Source organism: Typopeltis vanoorti, chromosome 4, assembly GCF_054136105.1.
Source record: "Typopeltis vanoorti isolate ZY-2024b chromosome 4, IOZ_Tvanoo_1.0, whole genome shotgun sequence".
In the NCBI taxonomy this organism is placed as follows: Eukaryota; Metazoa; Arthropoda; class Arachnida; order Uropygi; family Thelyphonidae; genus Typopeltis; species Typopeltis vanoorti.
Window position 1 is genome coordinate 42,207,036 of NC_143552.1, and position 26,251 is coordinate 42,233,286.

General features: G+C 34.0%; 1 protein-coding gene across 1 annotated transcript in view; it reads right to left on the reverse strand.

Moving 5' to 3' along the window:
• Positions 1-4,535: 4,535 nt before the first annotated feature.
• Zip99C (Zinc transporter Zip99C) overlaps positions 4,536-26,251 on the reverse strand; it is a 252,260-nt gene continuing 230,544 nt past the window's right edge. Inside the window, exon 9 of the mRNA XM_090391764.1 lies at positions 4,536-7,445. Within this exon, the coding sequence (XP_090247890.1) occupies positions 7,409-7,445 (37 nt within the window). The 3' untranslated portion in view covers positions 4,536-7,408. The remainder of the gene's footprint in view (positions 7,446-26,251) is intronic.

Genomic DNA, 26,251 nt, shown 5'->3' on the forward strand with positions numbered 1-26,251 from the left:
TGTTATTTCATCCCTTTCAAATCCTGCTGACCAGAGAAATCCAGATATGGTTGGATCAAAGCTTTATACAATGGACTAGTACACATTTCTTTCTTTCTCTCTCTCTCTCATGGTCAATGTTTTTTTCAACATTGCCACAATTCTCTGAGATGTCTTCACAACCTTGCAATATGATCCTGGAACTTTAAATCTCTATCCACAATCACCCCAAGATCCCTTGCTCTTTCCACTTCTTCCAGTATAACTCCACCAAGTGAGTATGAAGCATCCCATCTGTGGATTCCAAATTTTAAGACCTTACATTTAGTTGCATTAAACTGACATCACCATGCCTTTACCCACCTTTCTGGCTTATTCAAAACCTCTTGAAGAGCCAAAACATCAGCACTATTACTAATAACCCTCCCAAGGGTTCAGTCCTGGGACCACTGACATAAAGATTGAACAGCAGTGGTCCCAGGACAACCCTGTGGAACTCCACTTGTAACCTTCCTACTCCCTGATATTGCTCTCTCATATCTATCAGAGAGCCAATCACCAATTCAATCCACTAACCTGATATCCAATTCACATGATGCAACTTAAAATCAGCTTGTCATGTGGCACCCTGTCAATTGCCTGGGAAAAATCCAAAAAAAAAATTAGTGTATGTCTTAACTTCATTCACTGCTCTTGTTACTCTGTTGTAAAAGGTAACCAGATAACTAAAACAAGAGTGCCCTTTAACAAATTCATGCTGGCCTGCATAAATAATATTACCCTCATGTGCCCCATTCCATATATGAGTTCTTATCAGTTTCTCCAAAATCTTAACAACTACAGAAGAAATACAAACAGGCATATAGATTGATAGCTCCATTCTACTACTACCCTTATGCACTGGTACTCTCTTATCCTCCTTTCATTCTTCAGGAACCTTTCCCATTGCAAGACTCATTAAACAGCCAAGTTAACAGCACAGTCAGTTCCATAGTGCATTCCTTTAAAACACATGGTGAAATTCCATCTAGTCCCTCCTGCCTTATTAACATTTAGTGCACTCAGTATTCAGAATGCATCCTCTTCATTCATTATACTCATTATACTTCTAGGTCACTGGCCATATTGGCTGAGTGGTTAGCATATCTGCTCTCCAGCCTCTTGGCTGGAGAGCAGATATGCTAACCACTCAGTTTGTGATTTATGTCAACTGATTATGCTAACCACTCAATTTGTGATTGTCCTACTAACCAGTTAGTAGGACAATCACAAACAAAATCTTAAATTAGTGTCGAAATTTCCTATAAAAATAATTGAAGCTAAAAATAACCTTGGCAACCCTCTTGGGGGTCACAACCCACAGGTTGGGAACTCAGGACCTAGAAGTTTTTTTTTTATTTGATTTTTATGGTGCAAAGATATACTGATGTGACCTGTGTCCTGGCACAGCACGACCTTTTTTTTTTTTTTTTTTTTCAAAGACATTTGCCTCTACATATCTTTGTGAGAGTGGATTTTCATCTCTTCTTTATATCAAAACAAAGGCAAGAAAGAGACTGAATGTTGAGGATGACACGAGTTGGCTTTAACAAACACTCAGCTGCGAATTTTGAACCTGGTTGCCATATGCAAGTAAATGTTAAATTAGAATTATATTCTGAAAATCAATGTTTTCTGTACCCTATTAAAAATGCCTTTTTATTCAAATGTAGTGAGGGTAGCAGTTACTTGGCTATTATAAAAGAGGGTCTTCTTCTACTACAGCTTCTCCCACTTAAGTGGGGTCACTGTTTGTTATGAGTCTCCTCCACACCTTCCTGTCTTGGGCTGTCACCACATCCAAGTTCTTCATCTTCAAGTCCTCTTCTACCAGCTCCCTCCATCTCTTCTTTGGCCACCCATGCTTCCGCCTTCCTTGCACATCCATCTGCATGACCCTTCTTCCCACATATTCGTCCTCCCACCTCATCACATGACCAAACCATCTCAACCTTGCCTCCTGTATTTTCGCTCCTAAGTTCGTAACTTTCACTGTTCCCCTGACATAGTAAAAGAGGGTCACAACTCAAAAAAGATTGGGAAACAATGTTCAAGGTATAAAGCCTGTAGTAATAGGATGGAACAGTCTAATAATGTGATCATTAAATAGCTCAACTATGTCATCTATTTTGGTCACTCAATTCCCAGCAAGATAATCTATCCGCTGACATTTTTCCTTGTACTGACCACATAGCAAAAAAAAAAAAAAAAATCCTTTTCTCATATTCTAATTTTTCTCTCCTTACAATACTAGTCACTTTCCTAGCCCCAGTCTCATATTCCTCATGCAACTGTTCTCCACCTCTATCTTTATATGTCTTCCATAATCTCTTCTTTTTCTTCTGTTATTCTCCTTTTTATTCCTTTTGTCATCCATTTAACTTCAAATTGCTTTATTTTCTTCACTCGAAAGACTCCTATTATTTTAAAATAAAATTTATACAACTGGTACCCCCCCCCCCCCAAATAGAATGGAAAAAAGCAATTGTGATTCCTATCGTCTTTAAAAAAGGTAATAGAGATGACTCTAAAAACTATAGAGGTATAAGTATACTAAATTCTTGTTACAAAATACATAGCAAAAATTTAAATAGCAAACTAATGAAATATTCCAAAAACTTTATTTTAGAAGTACAGAATGGATTTAGAAAAGGACGATCATATATAGACTCAGCCTTTTGTCTAAAATTAATAATAGAGAAAAGAAGAGCATACAATTTAGGAATACATATTGCATTTATTGACTTTGAAAAAGCATTTGACAAAGTTAAAAGAAGCATTTTATTTAACATATTAAAAGAAAGAAATACCAAATAATATCCTAAAAACTATCATAAGTATATATGAAAATAATCAAATACAAACAAGATTAAATCATGAGCTATCATATACGAGAGAGATAAACCAAGGGGTCCAACAGGGATGCCCCCCCCCCTCTCAGCAACTCTCTTTAATATTTACCTAAATGAAATAATAATAAAATGGATTAAAAATTTCCATCAAGGTATTAAACTTTCTCCTACTGTGAACTTAAACACTCTCCTTTTTGCCAACGACCAAATAATAATTACAAATTCTATAAGAATATACCAAGATAACCTACAGAAAGCTATTTTATATCTAAATAAGATAGCCAAAATTATGGAATGATAATATCAACAGAAAAAATCAAAAACTATGGCCTTTAAAGCACAAGATCCAGTAAGAACTAAAATAGTAATAGATAACAAGATCTTAGAACAGGTGAATTCATTTAACTACCTAGGATGTATGATCACATATGAAAATGAAAAAGATATAAACCTAAAAATTGCAAAATATTTAAAAATAACAGGTGTAATTAATTCTATATTTAAACCAAACCTAGTTCAAAAACAAACCAGACTAAAAGTATATATTACATTAGCCCTACCAGTCTTATTGTATGGAAGTGAATGGACAATAAAAAAAAAAAAGACAACTGAAGATTAATAACAGCCGAAACGAAGTTTATGAGAAAAACTGCAAAGTATACTCTATGTAAAAAGTTTTTTACCTTGGGTATAATATATGTTAAAGATACCAAGCTATTTTAAATATAAACCTGTTTTTTTTTTTTTTTTTTTTTACTCCATTTCCCAAGTAAGCAAACAGTCAAGTTTGCACCTGCAAGTGTTGCAAGTCTAGCTGATCCTGCACGTAGTGCAAATCAAGGAAACTCGTAAAGGTAGAATAAGCTCTGATCACTATTCTTAATATTTACCCTTAATGCAAAACACATCTCCTGGAGGAGATGTATGATGCTATGTATTAAAGGCAAGGGGCCATTACCCAGACCAGTTTCGACCTTTATTGAGGTCTCGTCAGTGGGAGCCAGGCTTAGAAATACTAAGTTTTAAGTAATATAGAGCTTATAGATATTTTACCAAAACAAGTTAAAAAAAAAAAACAGGTTTATATTTAAAATAGCTTGGTATCTTTAAAGTATACTCTATTTGATCACAAAAGAAACGAAGAAATTATGAAAGAATAAACCAAGAATCAGTAATAGAAAAAATTAAAAACTACTGTGAGTGTAACAAATTAGTTTTACTTAATATTTAAAAGATCTACAAGTACTTCACATTGGGTTTCTCAGTGACAGAATGTAAAAGTTTTGTAACAGCTATTGAGTGCTGAGTGCTAGGATGATCATGCAACTGTATCTTTGAAGAATCCTAATGAATTCTTCAAAGAGAGCTAAAACAGGAGAAATATATGCACATACTATTAAAAATTTTTGTTGATATGATTTATGATAGCATTTTCCAAAAGTTCTGGCATACAGTCCATTTATTCATTTATTATTCCAGTTTAAATTAGGATAACAAAGTGGTGATTTTGAACTGTCTTTATCAAGACAGATTTAATGGTTTAAGGTGATTCTATGCAATAGTTTAGTGTTATGTAGGATTCTGTGTTTAGTGTTCCATACTGTGACTTATATTAACTCCATATTATGCAATCTTAAATGTCCAATAAATGTTTAAGCACAGTAATAAGAAAAATGAATTTTTATTGAAAGATAATACATACAGTACACATGTGGATCTATACAAGTATGATATCATGAGGTGAATTATTAATGGAGGTAAAGACTGAAGATAACATGAGCTGTAATGTAGTAGCATAAGAAAATGCTCAGGTAATATACAGTTGTTAACGAGAATAAATATCAATACATATTGTAAAGAAGGGTAACTACCAGTAATGCAGTTATAAAAGTGTAACACTGAACATGATGTGCAGTATAATTAATATTTAGTCTACCTATGACAATAAGTTATTTCTAATAAGTAATTATTTTTTCTATTTTTATATGCTTATGATACTCTTAAATTGTGTATTTGAAGTATAATTCAGTGTCATTTAGTTTCATAACGTAGGTCATTAGTTTTTTTTTTTTTTTGTAAATTTATAACCTTGACGGTTACATTTTATATTATCTGATAATTTATCATTTTTATAACTTTATAATAAATAAAGAGCTGGTGGCTCTTTGTTGAAAGGATTTGTCAAATATCTCTGTTTGGTTCTATATTAAAAGGAATTCAGCATTCAACTTGTGGAATATATCTGTGGTTCTTTGGTGAAAGAATCTGTGGAATATCTTGCTTGATAGTGCATTCAGCACTATCAAATTTTTCTCACATACAGATCATAATTCACATGATAAAGAAAATTTTTTAATGTTGGTCCTACTGTATAGTAAACAGCAGTATAGTTTCCATAATGGTGAGAAATCATGGCTAATATACAGTTCTCCAATGGAGTAGAAATCTAGGCAGGAAGCAATTATTTAATTTATTATTTTGTTATGCATTCTTATCAGGGGAAGTAGATTATAGTCTCCACCAGTAGTATAGGCATCATAAAAATTCTTTACTGGCAAATTTCTTAACATAACGATTATGTTGATGTACTTTATTTAAAAAGGTAAACATGGGAATTTCACTTTTGCTTGCTGTCAGTATATACCTAGGTATATTACCGAATTTGTTTTCTTTTAATTTTTAAAAGTTAATCTCCGGTGACATTATTATTACATAACACCTCCAGGGAGTCCAAAGACTCATTGAGGGAGGGCATCTACTCTACAACTCTCCGTCTCCACCACTCAATCCATTAACTACAACTACGTTCATCACCTACACCAACGGCATCTACTGCCGACCACCACCACTAGTATTTTCATAGACAATCACAAACATCCATGCCCACCACGGGATTCGAGCCTGCAGCCTTTTGGCTGGTGAGCAAATACGCTAACCACTCGGCCAGCCAGGCCGGCATAGTTGCTTCCTATTGTAATTTTATTGATATATTGTAATCTCCCTTATTTAAAGTGCATATATTTTGCTATGTCTAAATTTATTTTAAGGCCATTATTATGAACCCATTAATGCATTGATATTATCTTCATTATAAATCAGAATAGTATCATCATCAAGAGACAATCTTTTTCCAAATAGCAGATCATTACCATATTTTTTTATCTTCTTAAAAAAAAAAAGGTCTTTGCTGTACATGCTATTTTATATTTCACTGTTATATTTGCCAAAGTTGATTAGCTGTGTTCTATTCCTAGATATGATTTAAGCTAAGGATGGTAACAGTACCTATATATCTAATTGGGTGTCCAACACACACACAAAAAGGGGAGGGGTTGGTACTTAAAATTACTATTAATCAAGAGCAATTAAGCATTAACTGAAGAGTAAACAAAACTAGCTTTTTTTAAAATTGATATGTCTCTAAGGATATGTCTCTAAAAAGATATGTCTCAGATGGCATCAATGACAATATCATATTAAAAATGAGGTTATTAGGAAAGAACTTGACATTGTCAGCATCCAGGAATGCGTTAGCAGAGCTAATCTCAGGTGGTATGGTCATTTAAATAGAATGGGAGAGGAAAGATTAGCAAAACAAGTGTTCTCTGCCAGGTTGGCAGGAAAACGACCCAGAGGAAGACCAAGATATAGGTGGATTGATACGGTACAAAGTGCCTTGGACGATAGAAATATAAGATCTGATAATGTTGGAGTCTTGACAAGTAACAGACTGATTTGGAGGAAAATTGTAGATAGGAAGTTAGTAATGATGTAATTTTTTCATGTAGTACAGTCATATCCTGTACACCCCTTGAGGGTACATGACAGGAATTTGATGATGATGATGTCTCTAAGGGAAAGGAAAAAAGAAATACAGTAAAACCCTGAAGTTATGCAGAAAGCGGGACCAACAAAAAGCGCGCAAGTCGAATTCGCGTAACTCGGGGTATAATTTTGCATGTAATTTATATATACAAACATACAATTGGGACCAAAGGTTTACAAAATCACATATTTTTTTTAAGAAATATAATCATAATTGTAGTTTTTTATACATAAAAAAAAGAAAATTATTTCGATGTCGATGGTTTCATAAAATCTAATAGATTTGTCTGATGGCATAATGTCTTTTTCTTGTCATGCAAAATTTCTTCATAGCAAGCTAATGATTTTTTTAATCCGTGCCTTTTGCCTTGTGGCTACAGTTCGTTCCTCGTTAGAATCTATATCCTCCAAAATCTGTAAACCTTTCTTTTATGATTGTTCTTACTGTGGATTCTTGTAGATCAAACTTCTTTGCTGGCTCACAAATTTTCATTCCACCTCGAAAATCCTTAATAATGTTGAGTTTTTGTTTCCAAAGTCGATGTTTTTCTTTTCTTGCTAGCTGTAGAAGAATCGGACTTGCTTCTTTTGGATGACATTATTTTTTATGTGATAAAATTTTTATCAAGAACATAACATTAAACAATCGCAAGGTTTGTAGACTATAAAAATCGTGTATGAATGGAGATCATGCAAAACACGTCGGTGCTTGTTCACAGCATGTGCGACACTGGCGAATGCGGCCTGCGCCTGAAAGATACGACTAGTGGTGAGGTGTGAAGCGGGGGACGGGAATACGTACATATAACATACACACATAAAATTATAAACTGATTTTGTAAAATATATATATACTCATTTATTTAATAAAAAATAAAAATCGCCAGAAAATGAAATTCCAGCATTCATTATCCAATAATGACATTTTAACATGAGTTATAAATCATCCAAATCAGTTTTATTGCAATCATTCAACTCAAAATTTCCTCAAATGTGCTTTTGGTGACAGTCTTAGTCTTAAATCTCTCATCTGTGAAAAAAAATATGCTCTTTGGGTGATGATTAAAGAATACATAAATAATGTTCAGCAATGTTTACATAGGAAACTGCATGTGTTTTATTTTTCTACCAAGTAATGAATCTTCATAAACTTCAGGAAGGGATCTATCCAGTGATAACACACTATAGGATAATAATGTAATTTTTCCACTTTTAGTGCATTTGTTTTTTGCAGGAGAATTAATGGTATCATAAGTGCTTAACAGTAATCTGTTTTCTACTTCAACAAAAACATCTTTGTTCAGAATTTAGAAAGAGCAAAGATTTGAAATGAGGTTCTAGAGCATAAGATAATACAGGTATACTAGTATACAACTTATCTAGTTTAAACCTGTTATTCAAGTAAGAACATATTTACTTTTACTTTTCTAATGAGAGAACTGTTACAAACTTACATTCACTAATCCAAATAGAATGGGTTATAAGAGATACTTGTTTTTCCAAGGAAAGAGCTGTTGTAACAACTTCCAATGGTTTAAGATAAAGCAATTACGATAAAGCAATAATATCCTATTCATCAGATTTTAAAAGAATGCATTTATCTGCTGATTCTGTTACATTTTTATCTAGCATAACATCTGTCACAAGTCTAGATCCGTATAGCATTTAGTAAAGTCGAATTCCACCTTGTGAGACAGTCTTGAATCAAAATTTAGTCTCTCTCTCTCTCTTTTAAGGTTCCATCCAAAGAATGCTTAAAATATTCTATAAACCTCCTTGATCTTGAGAGTAGCCTTTGAATTTGATGAAATTTGATGAAAACAAGCTTTACAGCTAGTTGAAGAGAATTGGTATACAGAGAATGCTGTTCCACTGATGATCTGAGAAGATCATCAGTCTCCCTTCTGTGAATCATACATTTCTGCACCTCCAACCATATTTCTAGTAGCACATACATCAATTTTTTTTTTTTACATAATATAATAGTCAAGTACTTTTTTTAGTTTCATTCACATTTTCCCATTCTTCACTGATGTATTATTATGATGAATGGATCATTTATCCTTGAAGTCTAGTGATTCTAAGTGCACAGGTTTATCCTTTGACTATTTTCACTGTGTTTGCAAATGCAGAGTATATCCTGGGGTTACAGAACTCAAACTTGTAAAACTACTTCCACTGAAAAATTGCAATGTGAGGCAGTACTTAATTACCATATTTGTTATACTATCTGTTACCTTTTCATGGGGCAAATTACCACATTTGGTAAAGAGAGGAAAAAAAAATGCTTATTTTAGTAGGCGTTATTTAAATGGTAGTTTTATGCACATCTGTGATATGTTTTAGCAAGTTAATTGTATATTACATGTAAGAATTTTATCAAATGATATACATTTGTTTCATTCCCTTTTTAGCTAAGTTATTTTTAAAATATTCCCAGAGTTTGCTCTTTTGTTTTATTATTTAAAAATAACTTAAAAATTATTAAATTTCTTTTATGAAGAAATAAAGAAAACAGTAATAAAACTGAAGCCACCTATAAAAATGTAGAAGCACAATCTAAACATTCATAAGATTGCAACACATTTTAAAGCAAATAGTATGACTGATTCAAAACAGGTAAAAGGACTAGTGACATTTTGAATTGTATATTTGGATATAATTATAATTTTTCATACATCTCTTAAATATAAAATCTTCTAACTTAAAATGTTTATAGCAAACAGCATTTCAGATTTACATAATTGTAGAGATCATATCATTTTGTTAAACCATGCTTTCACATTTTCTTTTGTAAAGTTACTGCACCTGCAAACTTTGTTTGCTTACACTTGGGTGAAGCCAAGAATATAATTTCTTGGCATCTTTAATTTCAGGGTTTTATAGGAGTAGTGGCTGGATTGGGATGGGGTATATACTGCGGCATATTCTCTCCAGGTTGAGAAATAATATTTAATAATGATTTCAAGTAGTTGACAATTCTTTCTTTATATCTACAACAATTTATATTTCTTTATATCTGCATACTCGATTGGAGAAGCTGTACTGGAAGAAATAGGGGAGACAAGAGATCTGGGGGTGATGACTGATAGAAAACTGAAATTTAGGGAGCATATTGCGAATGTGCTGAAAGTAACCCAGAGGATTGCTGCAATACTGAGAAGGATGCTGACCTGCAGAGATAAAAGAGTTAACATTCCGTTGTATAAGACCCTGATCAGACCACACTTAGACTACTGTTCTCAGATTTGGTCCCCAGGATTTGAAGGGGATAAATTAACTGTGGAAAGGGTACAGAGGCAGATAACAAAGATAGTTTCAGGACTATACAGTGTTAGTTATGAGGATCGGTTGAGGGAATGTGGACTGCAGAGTTTATTTGCTAGAAGAAGGAGAGGTGATATGATTGAGACTTTTAAACTGTTGAGAGGTAGTTACAGGGTGGACCCTGGGGAGTTCTTTTGCTTGGTGGAACAGCAGGAAGGAGTGATGACAAGTGGCCATCCCTGGAAGTTACGAAAGAAAGCCGTGAGGAGTGGTGAGAGCAAGAATGGTCAAGGAGTGGTATGATAGACTTTATGTTTCCTAAGGACCTCCCACAATGAGTCTCTTGACTTCATGGAGGCCTGAATAATAATAATTATAACACTTCTCTCTTTTTTTTAATTAGAAAACAAAAATTACAAATACTAATTATATATTTGATTTAATCCTTTTATCCAAGAGTAAGCAAACTAAGTTTGCGCCTGAAGAATTTTCAGGACTGGGGAAACTTGTGGCAAAGGTGGTATAACTTCTCATCGCTTGCCTTAGTATTCCATAATGCAAAGCACATCTCCTTGCGGACATGTATAATGCTATTGATTAAGGAAAGGGTCACTACCCATACTGGTTTCGACCTTTATTGAGGTCTATTGCACAGCCAAGTGAAAAAACTTATATCAACTTATCTCTAATCCAGAGAATTTTAATAAAAAGGTGTGACACCTTTTGGAAACTGGTATATGGAAATATGACTTCTCCATTACTTCTACCTTAGTATCACCACTCTGGCTCCCACTGATGAGACCTCAATAAAGGTCAAAACTAGTCTGGGTAGTAACCCTTCCCTTAATGCATAGCATTATACATGTCTGCAAGGAGATGTGCTTTGTATTATGGGATACTGAAGCAAGTGATGAGAAGTTATACCACCTTTGCCACGAGTTACCCCAATCCTGGAAATACTTCAGGTGCAAACTCTGTTTGCTTACACTTGGATAAAAGGATTAAACCAAATATATAATTAGTAGTATAGTCAAGTGAAAAAACTTCCATCAACTTATCTCTAATCCAGAGAATTTTAATAAAAAGGTGTGACAACTTTTGGCAACTGGCATATGACTTCTCCATTACTTCCACCTTAGTATCACCACCTCTGGCCCCCACTGATGAGACCTCAATAAAGGTCGAAATACTTCAGGCACAAACTTTGTTTGGTTACACTTGGATAAAAGGATTCAACCAAATATATAATTGGTAGCATAGCCAAGTGAAAAAACTTCCATCAAAAATTACAAATGCCATAAAAGCATTGTAAACTCTCTAGTTGTGTATGTGTGGTGTGTGCAGGCTGAAACAGTCTGAAATCTTTTCTTCAATGAAAATTATATTATCCTATCAAGAAATTATCAGAAAGTTTATTCCTGATATTATACTAGTATCTTGAAAAAAAAATTTTTTTTTAATTAATGGTAACAAAATTCACTGTGTGCTTATATATCTTGTCTTTCCTCAGCTTGTTAGGCTGTTGTCTGTTACAGCCAAATAACTTGGGTTCAGGTAATACTACAATAGGCAGTCAATAGTGTGCTGTGTTCTTTGGCCACTTTGTATTGTTAGATGAAAAAGATGAGTTTCAAAAAAAAAAAAAAAAAGACTGAAATCCCATGTCAAGATGCTTCATGTCCTAGATGGAATTTGAACTCAGGTCTTATCAAGCTAAAAGACATTGTTATTAATGACAGATATAAAAGTGTGCTTGTACACATACAACATCACATATTTTATAGTTAAAGAAAAAGTTTACCCATATCTCTTATAATGCTCACATCTCCCTACCAATGTAATATGGGGACACTTAAATTGTCATATTATAATAATACTTATTAGCTATTCATTTACAAAAACATTTAGTTCATAAATTCAAACTGCTATTAAAATCGCTCATGCAAGTATAATATACAAGGACTTGGAAATATGAATGCATAGTTGCAGTACACAGGAGAGACAAAACAGTTTCAAATACATTTATATTATTTTAATATTTTATCTACATTATAAAAATGCACAAAACTTTAATATACATAGTTTGTTCATCATATTTTTACAAGTTTATTCTGTATAAAAATGTATACATAACAAATGTATCAAATCATGGTTAGAGTATATTAATTTTATGATCTTAGACTAAGCATATTAACAAAAAATACATAATATATTTGGCACTGAAAATAAATCAATGGAGTCTAAATTAGTTAAATTATGTAGAATTTTGATTTCATTCACTTTTCATGGTAACTTTTTCTATCCGGAAAATATTTATAAAAATGAGAGTATATAAATACTTATATTTAAAAATAAATGCAAGTATGTAAAAAAAGAGTACCTTAATTTTTTTTTCTTTGTTTTTAAAGAAATTTTTTGAGTTTAACAACATTCAACAATGTTAATAATTTTTTTATTGTTTATCTGCCTAATGTTTAACACTAGTTATATACTTATGCTAAATATTTTGTTACTCCAGTTACTTTTAAATGTTTCCTACTCAAAATGCATTAGTATAAATAACATTGAAATTCTTTGAATTTTAGCTTAGTTCCTTACATGTTTTAGATGTAATTCAGGCTTGGAATAATAAAATAATTTTGTAAATGAACATATGAGCAAAAATAAACATATAAAGGATTATGTAATAATATTCCTGTCAGAAATGAATTAGTGATTATAAATTCACTTTCTTCTATACACTTGCTTATTAAATGCTATTGAACTTTTTTGAATTAATTTCTTTAATATATAAGCAGGTAAATAGTCATAATATTTTTTGTAGGAAACAAATGAGGGAAAAATGTGTAGAATACAGATGTATAGTAAACTTTTTAAACAGTTTTTTTTTTTTTTTTGTGTGTGTGTGTGTGTGTGTGTGTGTGTGTGTGTGTGTACAAAATTTTGTGGTATATATCATTATTTTCTAAATAACTCCTTGGGATAGTCCTCCTCCCCTACAATACACACCAGGGAAAGAATAACAATGTGTAGATTATGTAAGATCCTTTACTTTTTCTACTTAATAAGCACAGAAGATAAAAACAGAATTCCCAGAAAGAGGAGGGGACCTTTATGGCTAAGAACAAAGCACTCAATAAATGCTTGCTGCTTGTGAGAAACAACACATAACACTAAGTTTCAAACTAAATATTTTAGCTTGAAACTAACAAGCCATCACAGTGTATTAATGGTTGCACAAGGAAGAATACTAACAGCAGATTATTTCAATCGATATTAGCCATGTGTACATATGCTGTGACTACACTGAGATATGGATATATTACTTGGGAGAAAAAAAAAAAAAAAAACTAGTGAAGACTAAGAGAATGAGACCATTTCACATTTTTGGTAAAGACATATAATCATTTCAATCTAGGTATGACAGTGTACTAAGACTTGAGTGCTTCTTAAATAAACGTTAAAATGATGAAGTGATCAGAAGATTCTATATTCAGTATCTACACCATGTTATGCTAAGCCTTCTGGTTTATTATTATTATTATTGGTGACACCTCTCCAAGGAGTCTGAAGACTCATTGCGGGAGGACACCAGCTGTACAACTCTCCGTCTCCACCACTACACCAAACCTCTACATTAACACCATCTATTGCCCACCACCACAATTAATATTTTTTGCCTGTAAATTGCGTGCGTTCTGAAGGGTGATTTTTCTGTATGCAGGATGAAAAACCCAAGTTTCCGGGAGGGGAAAAACCCTGCTACCTCTGTATGAGATTGGCTAACTCGCCTTCCATTGAAAAAGTCCATATAAAGATTCCTCCCGTCACAACAAGAATTGAACTTAGACCTTTTCCAATCGAAGGGTGCAACGTACCATCATTCTTCCAATTGCGCTATGGAGGCACTTCATTATAAGCAACATGAGATTGATGCTCTTATACTTGTTTTTCTGCAGAACAACCAGTATGTTCAAAATAAAGATTATAATGATATGGAACCTGGTAAACACCTGAAAGGATAAGAGGACAACTATCTGACCTTAGAGGAAGGTTGCCAAAATGAGAGTTTATTCATTGCAAAAAAAATGTTGGTATCAAGTTATATTTCTTTAAAAATTCTTGAAATAGATTCAGAGATGTAAGGAATTGGAACTCTTAATACAGTTTCGTAGAGCTGGTATACAGGAATTACAGACTGGTTGTAATTGTTTGGAGAAACCATTCTTGAACATAATATTCTCAATGTTATGAGTTTCTAGCTTAAGATCTTGAGGGCTGAAACAAATGTACATGGTTAAGTAGATTCTTTATAGTGTTGAGCTTTTAGGAAGGATGATGAGCTGAATTATGTAGTATGTAATGGCCTGTGAAGGTGGGGAGTTTATTCTCTTTTTCAACTTCTATTGTAAATTTTACGCAAGGATTTAGACCATCTTTTATAAGAACACAAGGAATGTATCCTTGTGTCCTTTTATAAGAACACAAGGAATGACATCAGATTATGAATATATCATCAATATAATGTACCCAGAGGGATGGTTCCGATTGTATTGAAAAAAGTAAAATATCTTCAAAATGTTCCAGGTAGAAATTAGATAATGCAGAAGAGACTGACTGCCCATTGCAGTTCTTTCTATTTGTTTGAAGAGTTTATTTCTGTAACTGAAATAGTTGGTGTGAATTATAAAGTAAAATAGTTTAAGATGTTATTATGATTTCTTGTGTTTATGTATTAAAACTATATTCTTCATTATAAAACAAGTGAAAACTAGCTTGGGTATTAGGCATTTAGGATTTAATATTTCTGATACTTGTAAAGACTGCAGTGCCTTAGGAACTGGATGATGGGGATCAGAGAAAGGTGATATATTACAAGTTGATTGATTAGGGTACCTGTAAGACTGGGGATTGTTTAATTGTTCTTCTTCACTAATGTCAGAGGTAATGTACAAATAGAGAAGAAGAAGAGTGTAGAAATCATCGGTATAGATGGTCCAAAAATTATTTACAGAAAGTGAGACCTAGCTGAAAGAGGAGGATATAGTCACAGGAATGGTCATGTATTAGCTATGATCAGTGAAACATTACTACCTGAAGAACATGGCAAATTGACTAAGAAGGGTCACAATAGCTATAAAAATTATAAGGACACTTGTAAACACACACACACAAAAAAAAGCATATTTAACATAAACACTTTATAGATATCGTTTAAAAATTCGGTAAATATCAGTATGATAAATATGTAAGTACTGCTAAACAGTTTTTTGATTTATTGAAAAAGTAGGGCTTGGCTTACTAGCAGTCAGCAAAAGACCATTATTAACAAATAGCAAATAAATAACAGCATTAATCTAGTAGATCATGAATCAAACCTAAAATAAGATTTTTTTTTTTCACCCAAAAAAAAATAAATAAATGCAGTCTCACACTGGCATATACCAGTTGCAGAACTTAAAACATATTATAACACCACATTGCTATTAAAAAAAAAAGGAACAAAATAAGCTAATTTTTTATTTTTATTTTAAAAAAGAAACATCATTTTAGTTGCACTAAACTAACACTAAAATTATGATGAAACAAAACGCTTATTAGCTTGAAAAAAGCTAAAAGTTAAATTTCTTTAAATGCTCATTTATTTTCATGGCATAATTATAATTTTATAGTTCAACTGACTGTATCTCAGAAGTTGGATTCAGGATATATCAATATTGAATCAGTCAGGTCTTGAAGTATATAAATGCTTAAGAGATTCAAAATACTTGAATGCTTCAGAAACTGTAACTATAAAAAGCAACAAAGGTATTCAATGAAGGCATAGTATCTACCTGTTTAGATCAGTTTTATGTGACCAGGATTGTATAATATATTCTAATCACAAAAGAGCTGGATCATTCAAACAACAAGAAAATTTTAGTTGCGCAAAGAGAAAAACATTAAAATTTTCTTATTCCAAAGGAAACATCACTACTGCTTCTGCCCTGGAGAGCTAGGCACTACTAGAAATTATCAGCTGCAATCCTATTTCGTTTAAATAGGGTTGTGGCTGATAATTTACATCCATGACGTTCATTATAGCAAATTCATAAGGACCATAAGAATAACTTGTTAGTAGTGTTTACTATACTGAGAAGCAGCTACAGTGATAAAGAATAATTTATAATTATAAGGATACAAAGTATCATGAATAATTCATCTCATCTTCTTTCATGTTAGACCTAATGGCCAGTTAATACCAAGTAATTTGGCTTCTTAGAAACCTGATACTACTTGTGATAGGATAGTTAATTCTATCAACATTGTGCTATGGCTGTATGTTGAGTGTATTCTACTGGCTGGTTTGCAGGATGAAAAAACAGAGTTTCTGGGAGGAAAAACACTGCAATCCTTGTATAAGACTGGCTAACTCAACTTCAATTGAAAAGTCTTGATAAAGGTTCTTTGTGTCTTTAATGGGATTCAAACCCAAGTCTTTCTAACCAAAGCTTTTGTCTATACTGACTGAGCTGCAGAGGTTCATTTACACATATTAACTTATTATTATTACACCCTCCATGGAGTTGGCAGACTCATCATGGGAGTTCATCCAGCTGACGACATAGCTAGCATACTGAATCTTAAAATTCTTAACACTCTGCATCAACAACACATTCCTGTAATGCGTTCCATTCACTGATAATTCTCCATGTAAAAATCTACTCATGTGGTGAAGAGGGGTGTAAGGAGTAGATTTTTACATGGAGAATTATCAGTGAATGGATACTCCTCAACCCCCCCCCCTCTTCACCACATTCTTACACAACTTCTAGGAATGGCCTCCTGTTCTTCCCCTCTGGCCTTCTACTCTTTTTATAATATCCTCTGGATTAATCTGATAGAATCCCTTCACTAACTTAGTCTCTATTATGTCACTTCTTTTCCTCCTATCCACCAAACTTTGCAGTCCACATTTCTTTAATCTCTCTCTCTCCATAGTCCTGATATTGGCTTAGTCACTCTTCTCTGGACCCTCTTCAATGTTTCCACATTATACTGAAAACCAGGTGACCAAGTGCGGTATGACCAGTGCTTTATATGGTGGCACAACCACCTCTCTATCCCTTATGTTAGAGTACATCATATCACAGCAGCACTACAGTGTGCAGTATTTGCTAATTTGCAAAAACTTCAGTCTGCTGTCAACCATCACTCCCAAATCTTAAATCTCATCCACTTCCTGCAGTACAGCATCATCAATATAGTACACAGCCTTATATTTCTGCACTCCAAAATACAACACCTTTCACTTGTTAATATTAAATTTACAATCCCACTCCTTTATCTAAGTCAAAAGTCTATTCAAATCTTCCTGAAGGGAATTAATATCAGCAAACAACTGAAGATTCCCCAGTCACTCCACATGATATATCATTTGCAAAGAAGTTAAATAGCAGAGCCCAAGAACAGAACAGAACCTTGGGACATGCCACTGGTTACCCTCCTTTGTTGAGTACACTGCTCTATCATACACAACTTGGTGGTATCGTTCAGAGAGTCAATCTTCGATCCCATCTAACCAATATACTATAATTATTACAATCACCTGACACTTGATGAGTCTTTGGACTCTCTGGAGGTGCCAGGTAATTGTAATAATAATCAGAGTAATATATCATTATAATTGATAAATTGTAATACATCAGAGTTGTAGAGTAGGGCACCTATTCTACAACTCTGTCTCCACCACAACTACACCAACACCATCTTCTACCACCACTAGTATTTTCACAGACAATCACAAACATCCATGCCCATGGCAGGATTTGAACCCCGCAGCCTTTTGGCTGGAGAGTGGATACTCTAACCACTTGGCCACCCAGGCCGCTATCTATTCCCATTGTCTGCAGCTTGTACACCAATTTAGCACGAGGTAATCTATCAGATACTTTTGCAAAGTCCAAGAATATCACTGTATACGTTTCACATTCATCACCTTGTCATAAAATGCAAGTAACTTGTATTTCAGAACTTGTGAATGATTTTGTAGGGAAAAGTAACTTTTTCCATATTGAGTTCCTTAAAGCACAGTCTGGACGAGGACATATTTGATAACAGGTCAAATCCTTTAATGGAAAAGTTTAATCTAATCTTAATGAGCTGTTATTGCTTTTATATAGCACTGTTATATAAACCCTTCTTTTCTTTCCTCAAACACACACACACACACACAGAAAATCATACAATGAAAGAAAGATAGATATAAACAATGCAAATATCCAGCTAGATAATCATACACTGTGGGTTTTTCCATCCTCATGCTAGTTAGTTAGTTTCATATGATGATACGATGGCCATGAGTCCCTTTTACGAGAATGTACGGCACAATCTCAATCCCCCCCCCCCTAATTTTATCCAGGCTCGGGACTGGCATAGCTGACAAATCAGGCCTATGGCTGGGTCTTAAGTATTTCTGACTGTAATCCATGTATGTTCACAGAGCCGATTTTCCTGTTTGCAGAAGGAAAAACCCCAGATAAACTAGGTAGAAAAACCCTGCTGTCCATACCCAAGACCGCTAACTTGGCTATGTCTGAGAAAGATTCTTAAGCTCTTCACGTCAGCTACAGGAATTGAACCTAGGACACTCCTTTCCCAGGCATGGTGGCGAAGTGCATAGCCACTCGGCTAACTGCGCAGATGTACAGAATAATGTATTGTGTGTACGGAGAGAAAATGAGTATGAAAGAGAGAAATAGGACAAAAAAATAAGTTCTGGTGACTGGCTACACTTCGTCCTGACCTGTGCCTGGTCCTCTCTTGCCAACAATTCATGAAATTAATGCCAGACGGTAAAATGAAAACGTATAGAAATATTTGAGAAAGGATTCAGAAAACAGGACGTTTTTCCGAGACTCCTCAGTCAAAAACGAAGCAGAGAGAGATGCATTAGGACATATCTAAACAGCAGTCGCTCTTAGAATTAATAGCGTGGTCAAATTACTGGTAAAGATCCATCTTGGATTTTTACCAGTAATGCTTCCAAATGCTTCGTAAACCTTTAAAATCTGTCTGCATGTTCAGCTACCATACAGGAGGCTTTTCAGTGGTTACGTTGATAGATTGAATAGCTGCTGATGTGTTATAGGGAACAACAAAAGTGATATTTGTTTTAGAAGAAAGTCCATTCCAAATAGAAAGATATTTGAAAACATGAAGAAATCGCATTGTAACTCTCTTCTGTAAATGGTACAAATGACTGTTGTTTGTGTAGGACATGATCTGCTTTTATGAGTGTGTCTCAGATGGGTGGAGATACACTAGTTTGTGTGTGCACATGATACTGACAGGTGTGGAATGCAAATGAGGAAGAAATACCATATGGGGGATGGGAGAATGGGTTTCCCACCCAAGATGAAATCCATTCATACACTGTTTTTTACCTTTCTTATTTCTGTCCTTCTCCTGCTCGGTTAATATTGAGCACGTCGTTTATCTAGAAGTGCTCTTCGGATGTGAATACAAAGGAATTTGATTAAGGCGATCGTATGATAAAAATCAGCAATATTTATCGTGTAAAAAATGCATTAAAATTATGTACTGGAAGACCGCTAGTACTAATGAATCCTAGAGGATATATTCCGTAATGTTCTCAATAATCTCTTGCGGAAAGAGATTTGTTTTTATAATAAATGTAAGCTATTTTAACATGAAAATTCTGGGGGAGATAACAAAGTGCTATTGTTGGTGACAAACCAAACTTTTTCACCAAGATCATAAAATTCTAGCAAACTCCTACTTGGGATGCTTTGGGAAGAATCACGAGAAAAATAAAAAGTTCAAGTCACAGGCCAATATCAAGAAGCAGAGTAAACAACAATAAGCCTGGTAAGAAATGTTATGCGATATACAAATCCTAAAACAAGTCTTGGTAGCATTAAAATTGGCAGACCAAGGCACAGAACAAAGTGAACGAACGTTAAAGTCTGGCACTGTTCGTAGGCAATGAATATTAAATATAATTAGGAATTATAGACATGTTAACACAAGAATATTTTAATGTTTGCCAAATATTTCAGTCTGAAACTAATAGACTATCTTCAGTGGCTACATAGGAACAGTTTTTTACAAGGTGGAATACCAACAATTGATCATTCAAAAGTAGAATGAGCCACGTGATGTTACATTGCTAAGCATTAAAGAGAGGAAAATTTCATCAGAGTGATGAATAAATTATAGGTATTAATTCACAATTTCATATAACAATCTTAATTTATAAATTCAATTAAAGATAACATTAGACTAATGTAAGAATTAAAGGTCTCAATTAAAAAAAAAAAAAAATTTAGTGTGTTATCAGAATTAAACTTTTCCATATTTTTGATAAGGATATACAGTCATTCCGATTCAAGTTAGGGTGTTGAAGTAAGGCCTCAGCACTCTCTTTGAATAGGCGTTCTAATTTATAGCGACATCTGTGTAGAAGGCGAGTCTTGGACCAGATGATGTTGTAGCTTGTCTCTATCCCGTGCTGCGCCAATCCAGACTTATCGGATTTGCTGTGCAGAATGTATGATTGATGTTCTTGTATTCTCTTTTCTACAGAGCGTCCTGTTTGTCCAAAGTACGACAGATTGTAGTTACAAGGAACTTGATATACACAAGGCAGAGACATAGTTGAGCGTTTATCTTTAGAAGAAGGGAAATAGGTGGATATTTTGTTAATAGGGATATAAGTGGCTGTTAAATCATATTTCTTCAGAATTCTTGAAATTGGTTCTGAAATCCCGAAAATATATGGAATTGGAACTCGACGTATTGATTCTTTGTTGTTCTGGATTGGATTGTAGGAATCAAACAGATGTTGTGTACTTTTTTTTTTCTTCAGAGAAGCCATTTAATTTCATGTGATGTTTGATAGTTGAAAGTTCTTTCTGTAATTCATGAGGAGTTGAGCAATTAGTTCTAGCTCATGAATCTATTCGACTATATAATTAAAATATATAATTTTCTCAAGAGACAGAACATCCGGTCTTTAAATGAAAATCGGTAATTTCCTGATTGCTATTCAGGTCTTTAAGTAATCCACAGTGATATCGTAATATCAACAAATTCTCTAGACTCAAATTACTAATTCAAATAAGTTCATTAACACTAACAGAGACAAAGAAAAGCTATAGAACTAAAAGATATAATGTTTAAGGTACCTGAGAAGTTAGCTGGAAAGATTTATTACTCTGTATATTACCAACTTATGTCTTTATATGTTGTCCTACTTTGTAAGAGGTCAGTCTCTGACTGTGTGTGTGTGTCTATATATATATATATATATATGTTAAAGATACCGAGCTATTTTAAACCTGGTTTTACTCCATTTCCCAAGTAAGCAAACAGACAAATGAGTCAAGTTTGCACCTGCAAGTGTTGCAAGTCTAGCTGATCCTGCACGTAGTGCAAATCAAGGCAACTTGTGGTAAAGGTAGAATAAGCTCTGATCACTATTCTTAATATTTACCCAAATTGCAAAGCACATCTCCAGGAGAAGATGTATGATGCTTTGTATTAAAGGCAAGGGGGCCACTACCCAGACCGGTTTCGACCTTTATTGAGGTCTCATCAGCGGGAGCCAGGCTAGAAATACCAAGATTTTAGTAATACAGAGCTTATAAGTATTTTACCAGAAGAAGTTACCATAAGGTGTTTTAACCTTATTAAATAAAAATCTCAGGAGGAGATATAAATGTAGAAAGTATTTTACCTTGGGTATAATCAAACTTGACTTATTTGTCTGTTTGCTTACTTGGGAAATGGAGTAAAACCAGGTTTAAAATAGCTTGGTATCTTTAACATTGATTATACCCAAGGTAAAATACTTTCTGCACATATATATATACATATATACATACACACATACACATATAGTTAACATTCAGTTAACTTTGAACTGTAGCTCCAGTTCAAAGTTAACTGCTGCAGTCTGTTATAAATGGTGGTGAATACGTGTTATCATGTGAGGAGGGGATCATACTAGTACTTGTGAATTAGTAATAGAATAATCATGAATGTCCTTTAGTTGCAAAGGCTTAAGTTAGTTATTCCCTAAATCAGCCAGCCTCAGATGATGGTGGTGGTAGTAGTACTTACTCCAAGAAACTGATCCCCCCTCCTCCCTCCCTGTTCCATAAAGTAGACAGACCAGCTATTGAATTGCACAAAAATGACAGACAATACACTTATCTTGTCTTTATCTACCTCAGCATTAATTCTAAACTAATTAACTAACCTCACACCATTATTATACTGGTTAATACATCTAAAGCAACTAAGACTTATGTGAGGTTAGTATATTATTTCTGAGATTTTTATATATATATATATATATATATATATATAAAGATAAGCCGAAATTTGAAACGTTTTTTGTCTCGTCATTGTTTTGAAACGTCCAACAATGTGTTTGCCTTCATGAGACAAACACATTGTCGTCTTGAGTCATCAGAATTGAAGGAGAAAACCGGCTTACCAGCCCGGAACTTGGAAGGGAGCCCCCCCCCCCCAGCGTGTGTGTGTGTGTGTGAATATAAAATAAAGATTTGAAACCTATAGCACATTGTGGTACAGTGGATGGGTAAGTAAGGGTTAAATGAAGAAAGCTGGAAATCAGAAATTTTATATATATATATATGTTAAAAGTATTAAATGAATAAAGACTGAGAGTAACATAAAAGGTTTTAATCGCACAACTAGTTTCATCTAACATAGATTTCTTCAGGTGCTAAAAAAACATACAAGAATCCCAGTAAAGAACTGTAGAGGAACTGGATCTGAACAGTATTAAAAAAATGCAGCAAAAACACTGTAGAGGCTACAGCCTAGATGAGTTGAAAAAGAACAATCTCCAACTGTATTATTAGGCACATGCGTGCATCCACGATCTTGTGCATGCCAAGTTGAATAACAGAGCTGTGGCAGTCTGATAAGTTGTAGCTTAAATTACTATTGATATGAACAGGGTTTAGGATTATTTCTTTTGACTCCAAAATTTTTCTTTCTATCTTGTCATAACAACAGTGAAGATTTTTAGACTTTTCCCAGAGTACTGGATGTGGGAGGCCCTCCTCGTTTGAATTTGCTGAAAACAGGACATGGCTAGATAAGGTACTGGCTTGAGTTCTTTTGTAGTTGATGTCTCTTTGGTGTTCTTTGATACGGAGTTTGATTGATTTTCCATCTGTCCAAAGTAAGGTTTGCTACAATTGCAGAAAATTTGATAAACACCAGGATATTCGAGACCATTATGATTAGTCTTTGGTCAACTGAGAAGGGAATGTAGCTTAGGCAGTGTTGTGAAGAAGGTCTGAATGTTAAATTTTCTTAAGATTTTTGCTAATTTTGGAAAGATAGAGCTGATGTAAGGAATAGAAATGCTGCCCTTAGAAACTGTAGTATCTTCATTATGGCATAGGGGAGGATTGAAAAGGAGTTTGTTGATAATTTTCTTGGAATAGCCATTTAACTGAAATGTGCTTTGAAGATGATTAAGTTTGTTGCTAAAATCCTGTTCATCCAAAAGAAGTGAGCGAGCCTGGTGCAAGAGTAGATATGATGCCGAATTTCTGCGGAGGGTAATGGTGAGAATCTGCATGGAGATATCTGTCTGCATGGGTCAGTTTCCTAAAAATAGTGATTTTGAATTTTTCAGTTAAATGGGACAGTTTTACATCTAAGAAAAAAAGAGAGCCTTTATCCTCCAATTCAGCTGTAAACTTAATGTTAGGATGTATATTATGTAGGTGTTCTTGAAAGTTCCGGAGGGTATCAAGGCTATGTTCCCAAATTAGAAACATGTCATCAACATAGCATTTCCACACTTTAGGTTTTAAAGGAAAGGATGAAATGGCCTTTTCTTCGAAAACCTCCAGGTAAATGTTAGCAAGAATTGGGGACAAAGGGTTTCCCATGGCTAGGCCTGAATTTTGCTTGTAGATTGTGTCTTCGAATTTGAAGTAACCGGAGTTGACACAGTGTGTCAATAAGGCTATGATCTTCTTAGATACTTTGTCTTTTAAAAGGAAAAGTACTTCTTCCATAGGAACATTTGTAAATAATGAAACTATGCAAAGCTGGCCATGATATCTGTGTCTTTATCTTTGAGCTTGAATACAAAATCTGTGGAGTTTTGCACGAAGGATGTAGGGTTCCCGGAGAAACATTTTAGAGAAGAAGCGAGATATTTAGAAAGCTTATACATCAGAGAATCAATACCTTCGACTATAAGATGAAGTGGAATATTCTCCTTGTGAATTTTGGAAGACCATATAGCCGAGGAATTAGAGGAGGGGAAAAGCGGAAATTTCTTGGTAATTCTGTTGTTATGGTTCTGAAATTCTCTAGTAGGATCTCTTTCGAGAATTAAGTAAGTGTCAGTACATAGTAAATGTAGTATCTTATGCTGATAATCTGTTTTGTTGAGGACTACTGTAGCATTTCCTTTATCCGCTGGAAGAATAATGATGTCTTGGTTATTCTTTAGTTGTTTAACAGATGGTGTGGCACTACCAAGTGGTCACTTACGCTTGGATCCACCGACAGTTCGTCGGCATGAAACATTCAGATCGTAGTTTTCGACCTTAGTTTCGCTTACTGGCTGAAAAACAATAAGGGATGTTTATCCCCTTAACTTATCAACCTCGCCAGAAAAAAATAGCCATTTGGCTTTTCATCTTAGTTATAATATGTTATAATATAATATAGTGACACACCTTTCTGGCAATCGTATAGTGAAAGTATGTAAGTTCTTTTCACTTAAACTCTGATATTCTAGGTCTAGCTATTCACTGATGAGACCTCAAAAAAGGTTGAAACTGGTCTGGGTAGTGACCTCTCCTCATAATGTAAAACAGTACTACATCTCCTAGGAGCTGTGTGTTTTTACATTATGAGAAAATATCAAGAATAGTGAGGGATCTTGCTCCACCTTTGCAACGAGTTGCCTTGGTGTGGCACTACCACGTGGTCACTTACGCTTGGATCCGGCGACAGTTCGTCGACATGAAATGTTCAGATCGTAGTTTTCGACCTTAGTTTCGCTTACTGGCTGAAAAACAATAAGGGATTTTTATCCCCTTAACTTATCAACCTCGCCAGAAAAAAATAGCCGTTTGGTTTTTCATCTTAGTTATAAGACTTCTCTTGTTTTTGTCAGAGAGAATTGAATTTCCTGATTAGTTTTAACTTGTTAACATTTTGAGATTTAGAGGCAAAAAATTCACTCACCTCCTTAATATGGTTCCAGATGCTACTATCAATGGAATGTTATGTTGTTAGAGAGTTCAGTTTTTTTAGCAAATAAAAAGGCCAAGGTGTGCGTTTTGCGTAAAAATTCTCTCGGCGAGGAGTTCTAATTTTGCTCTGTGATAAATCTTATGTGCCCATTCCATTTTGATGTTCTCCTTGAACAAGATAAAATTACAGAAAACAGTATGGAACTTGCAGCATTTCAAAAACACAAGTGTGTTGATAAATAAACCAATTCTTTTCAGAGACTTCTGGTATTCTCTGATGTTGTGGTGAATTGCCTCATCATAAGGACTGGAAATGTTTATAGGAAGATTTACCTGGTTTGGGAACATGTTAAAAGCATTAAATGACTAAAGACTGAGATTAACATATATATATATATATATATTTTTTTTTTCAGCCACTTCATAAGAGCATCATGGTGCTTTCACATGAGATCAACTGACTCAACTACAGCTGAAAAGCTCTTATTATGGGCTAGATAGGATTTGAACCTAGATGTTTCCATAGGACAAAACCAAAGCTATCAATTAAAATAATGGATGGTGTGAAGGATACTCCAACTACTAGCAATTCAGAACAGTTCTACAGTTTCACTTTTCTGCATCATGCACTTTATGACATGCAGCCAGTTGAACTTATAAACATGTTTAATGATTGCCATGCTGTATTATATAAAATGTCAAAGAACATGACAGTTCAGTAAAAGTTCACTAAAAAAAACTTAGTTTTTGCAACCATTGAACTATAGTTTACTATATATGCTAATAAAAAGATATAGATTTTTATATTATTCAAATTAACAATGTCATACTATTTATTATTTTTTGTCTTTAACTATTTCATTAAATTTATTTTATATCATTTATTCTACAGATAAACCCATATGAAAAATAGAAATTCTGTATTTACACGATTTTGCAATTCTTAATTTCACCTGCATGCTGATAAAATAATAGCTTTCGTTCTTTCCATGTCTCAGCTTTATATATTTCTAATTGAACCAT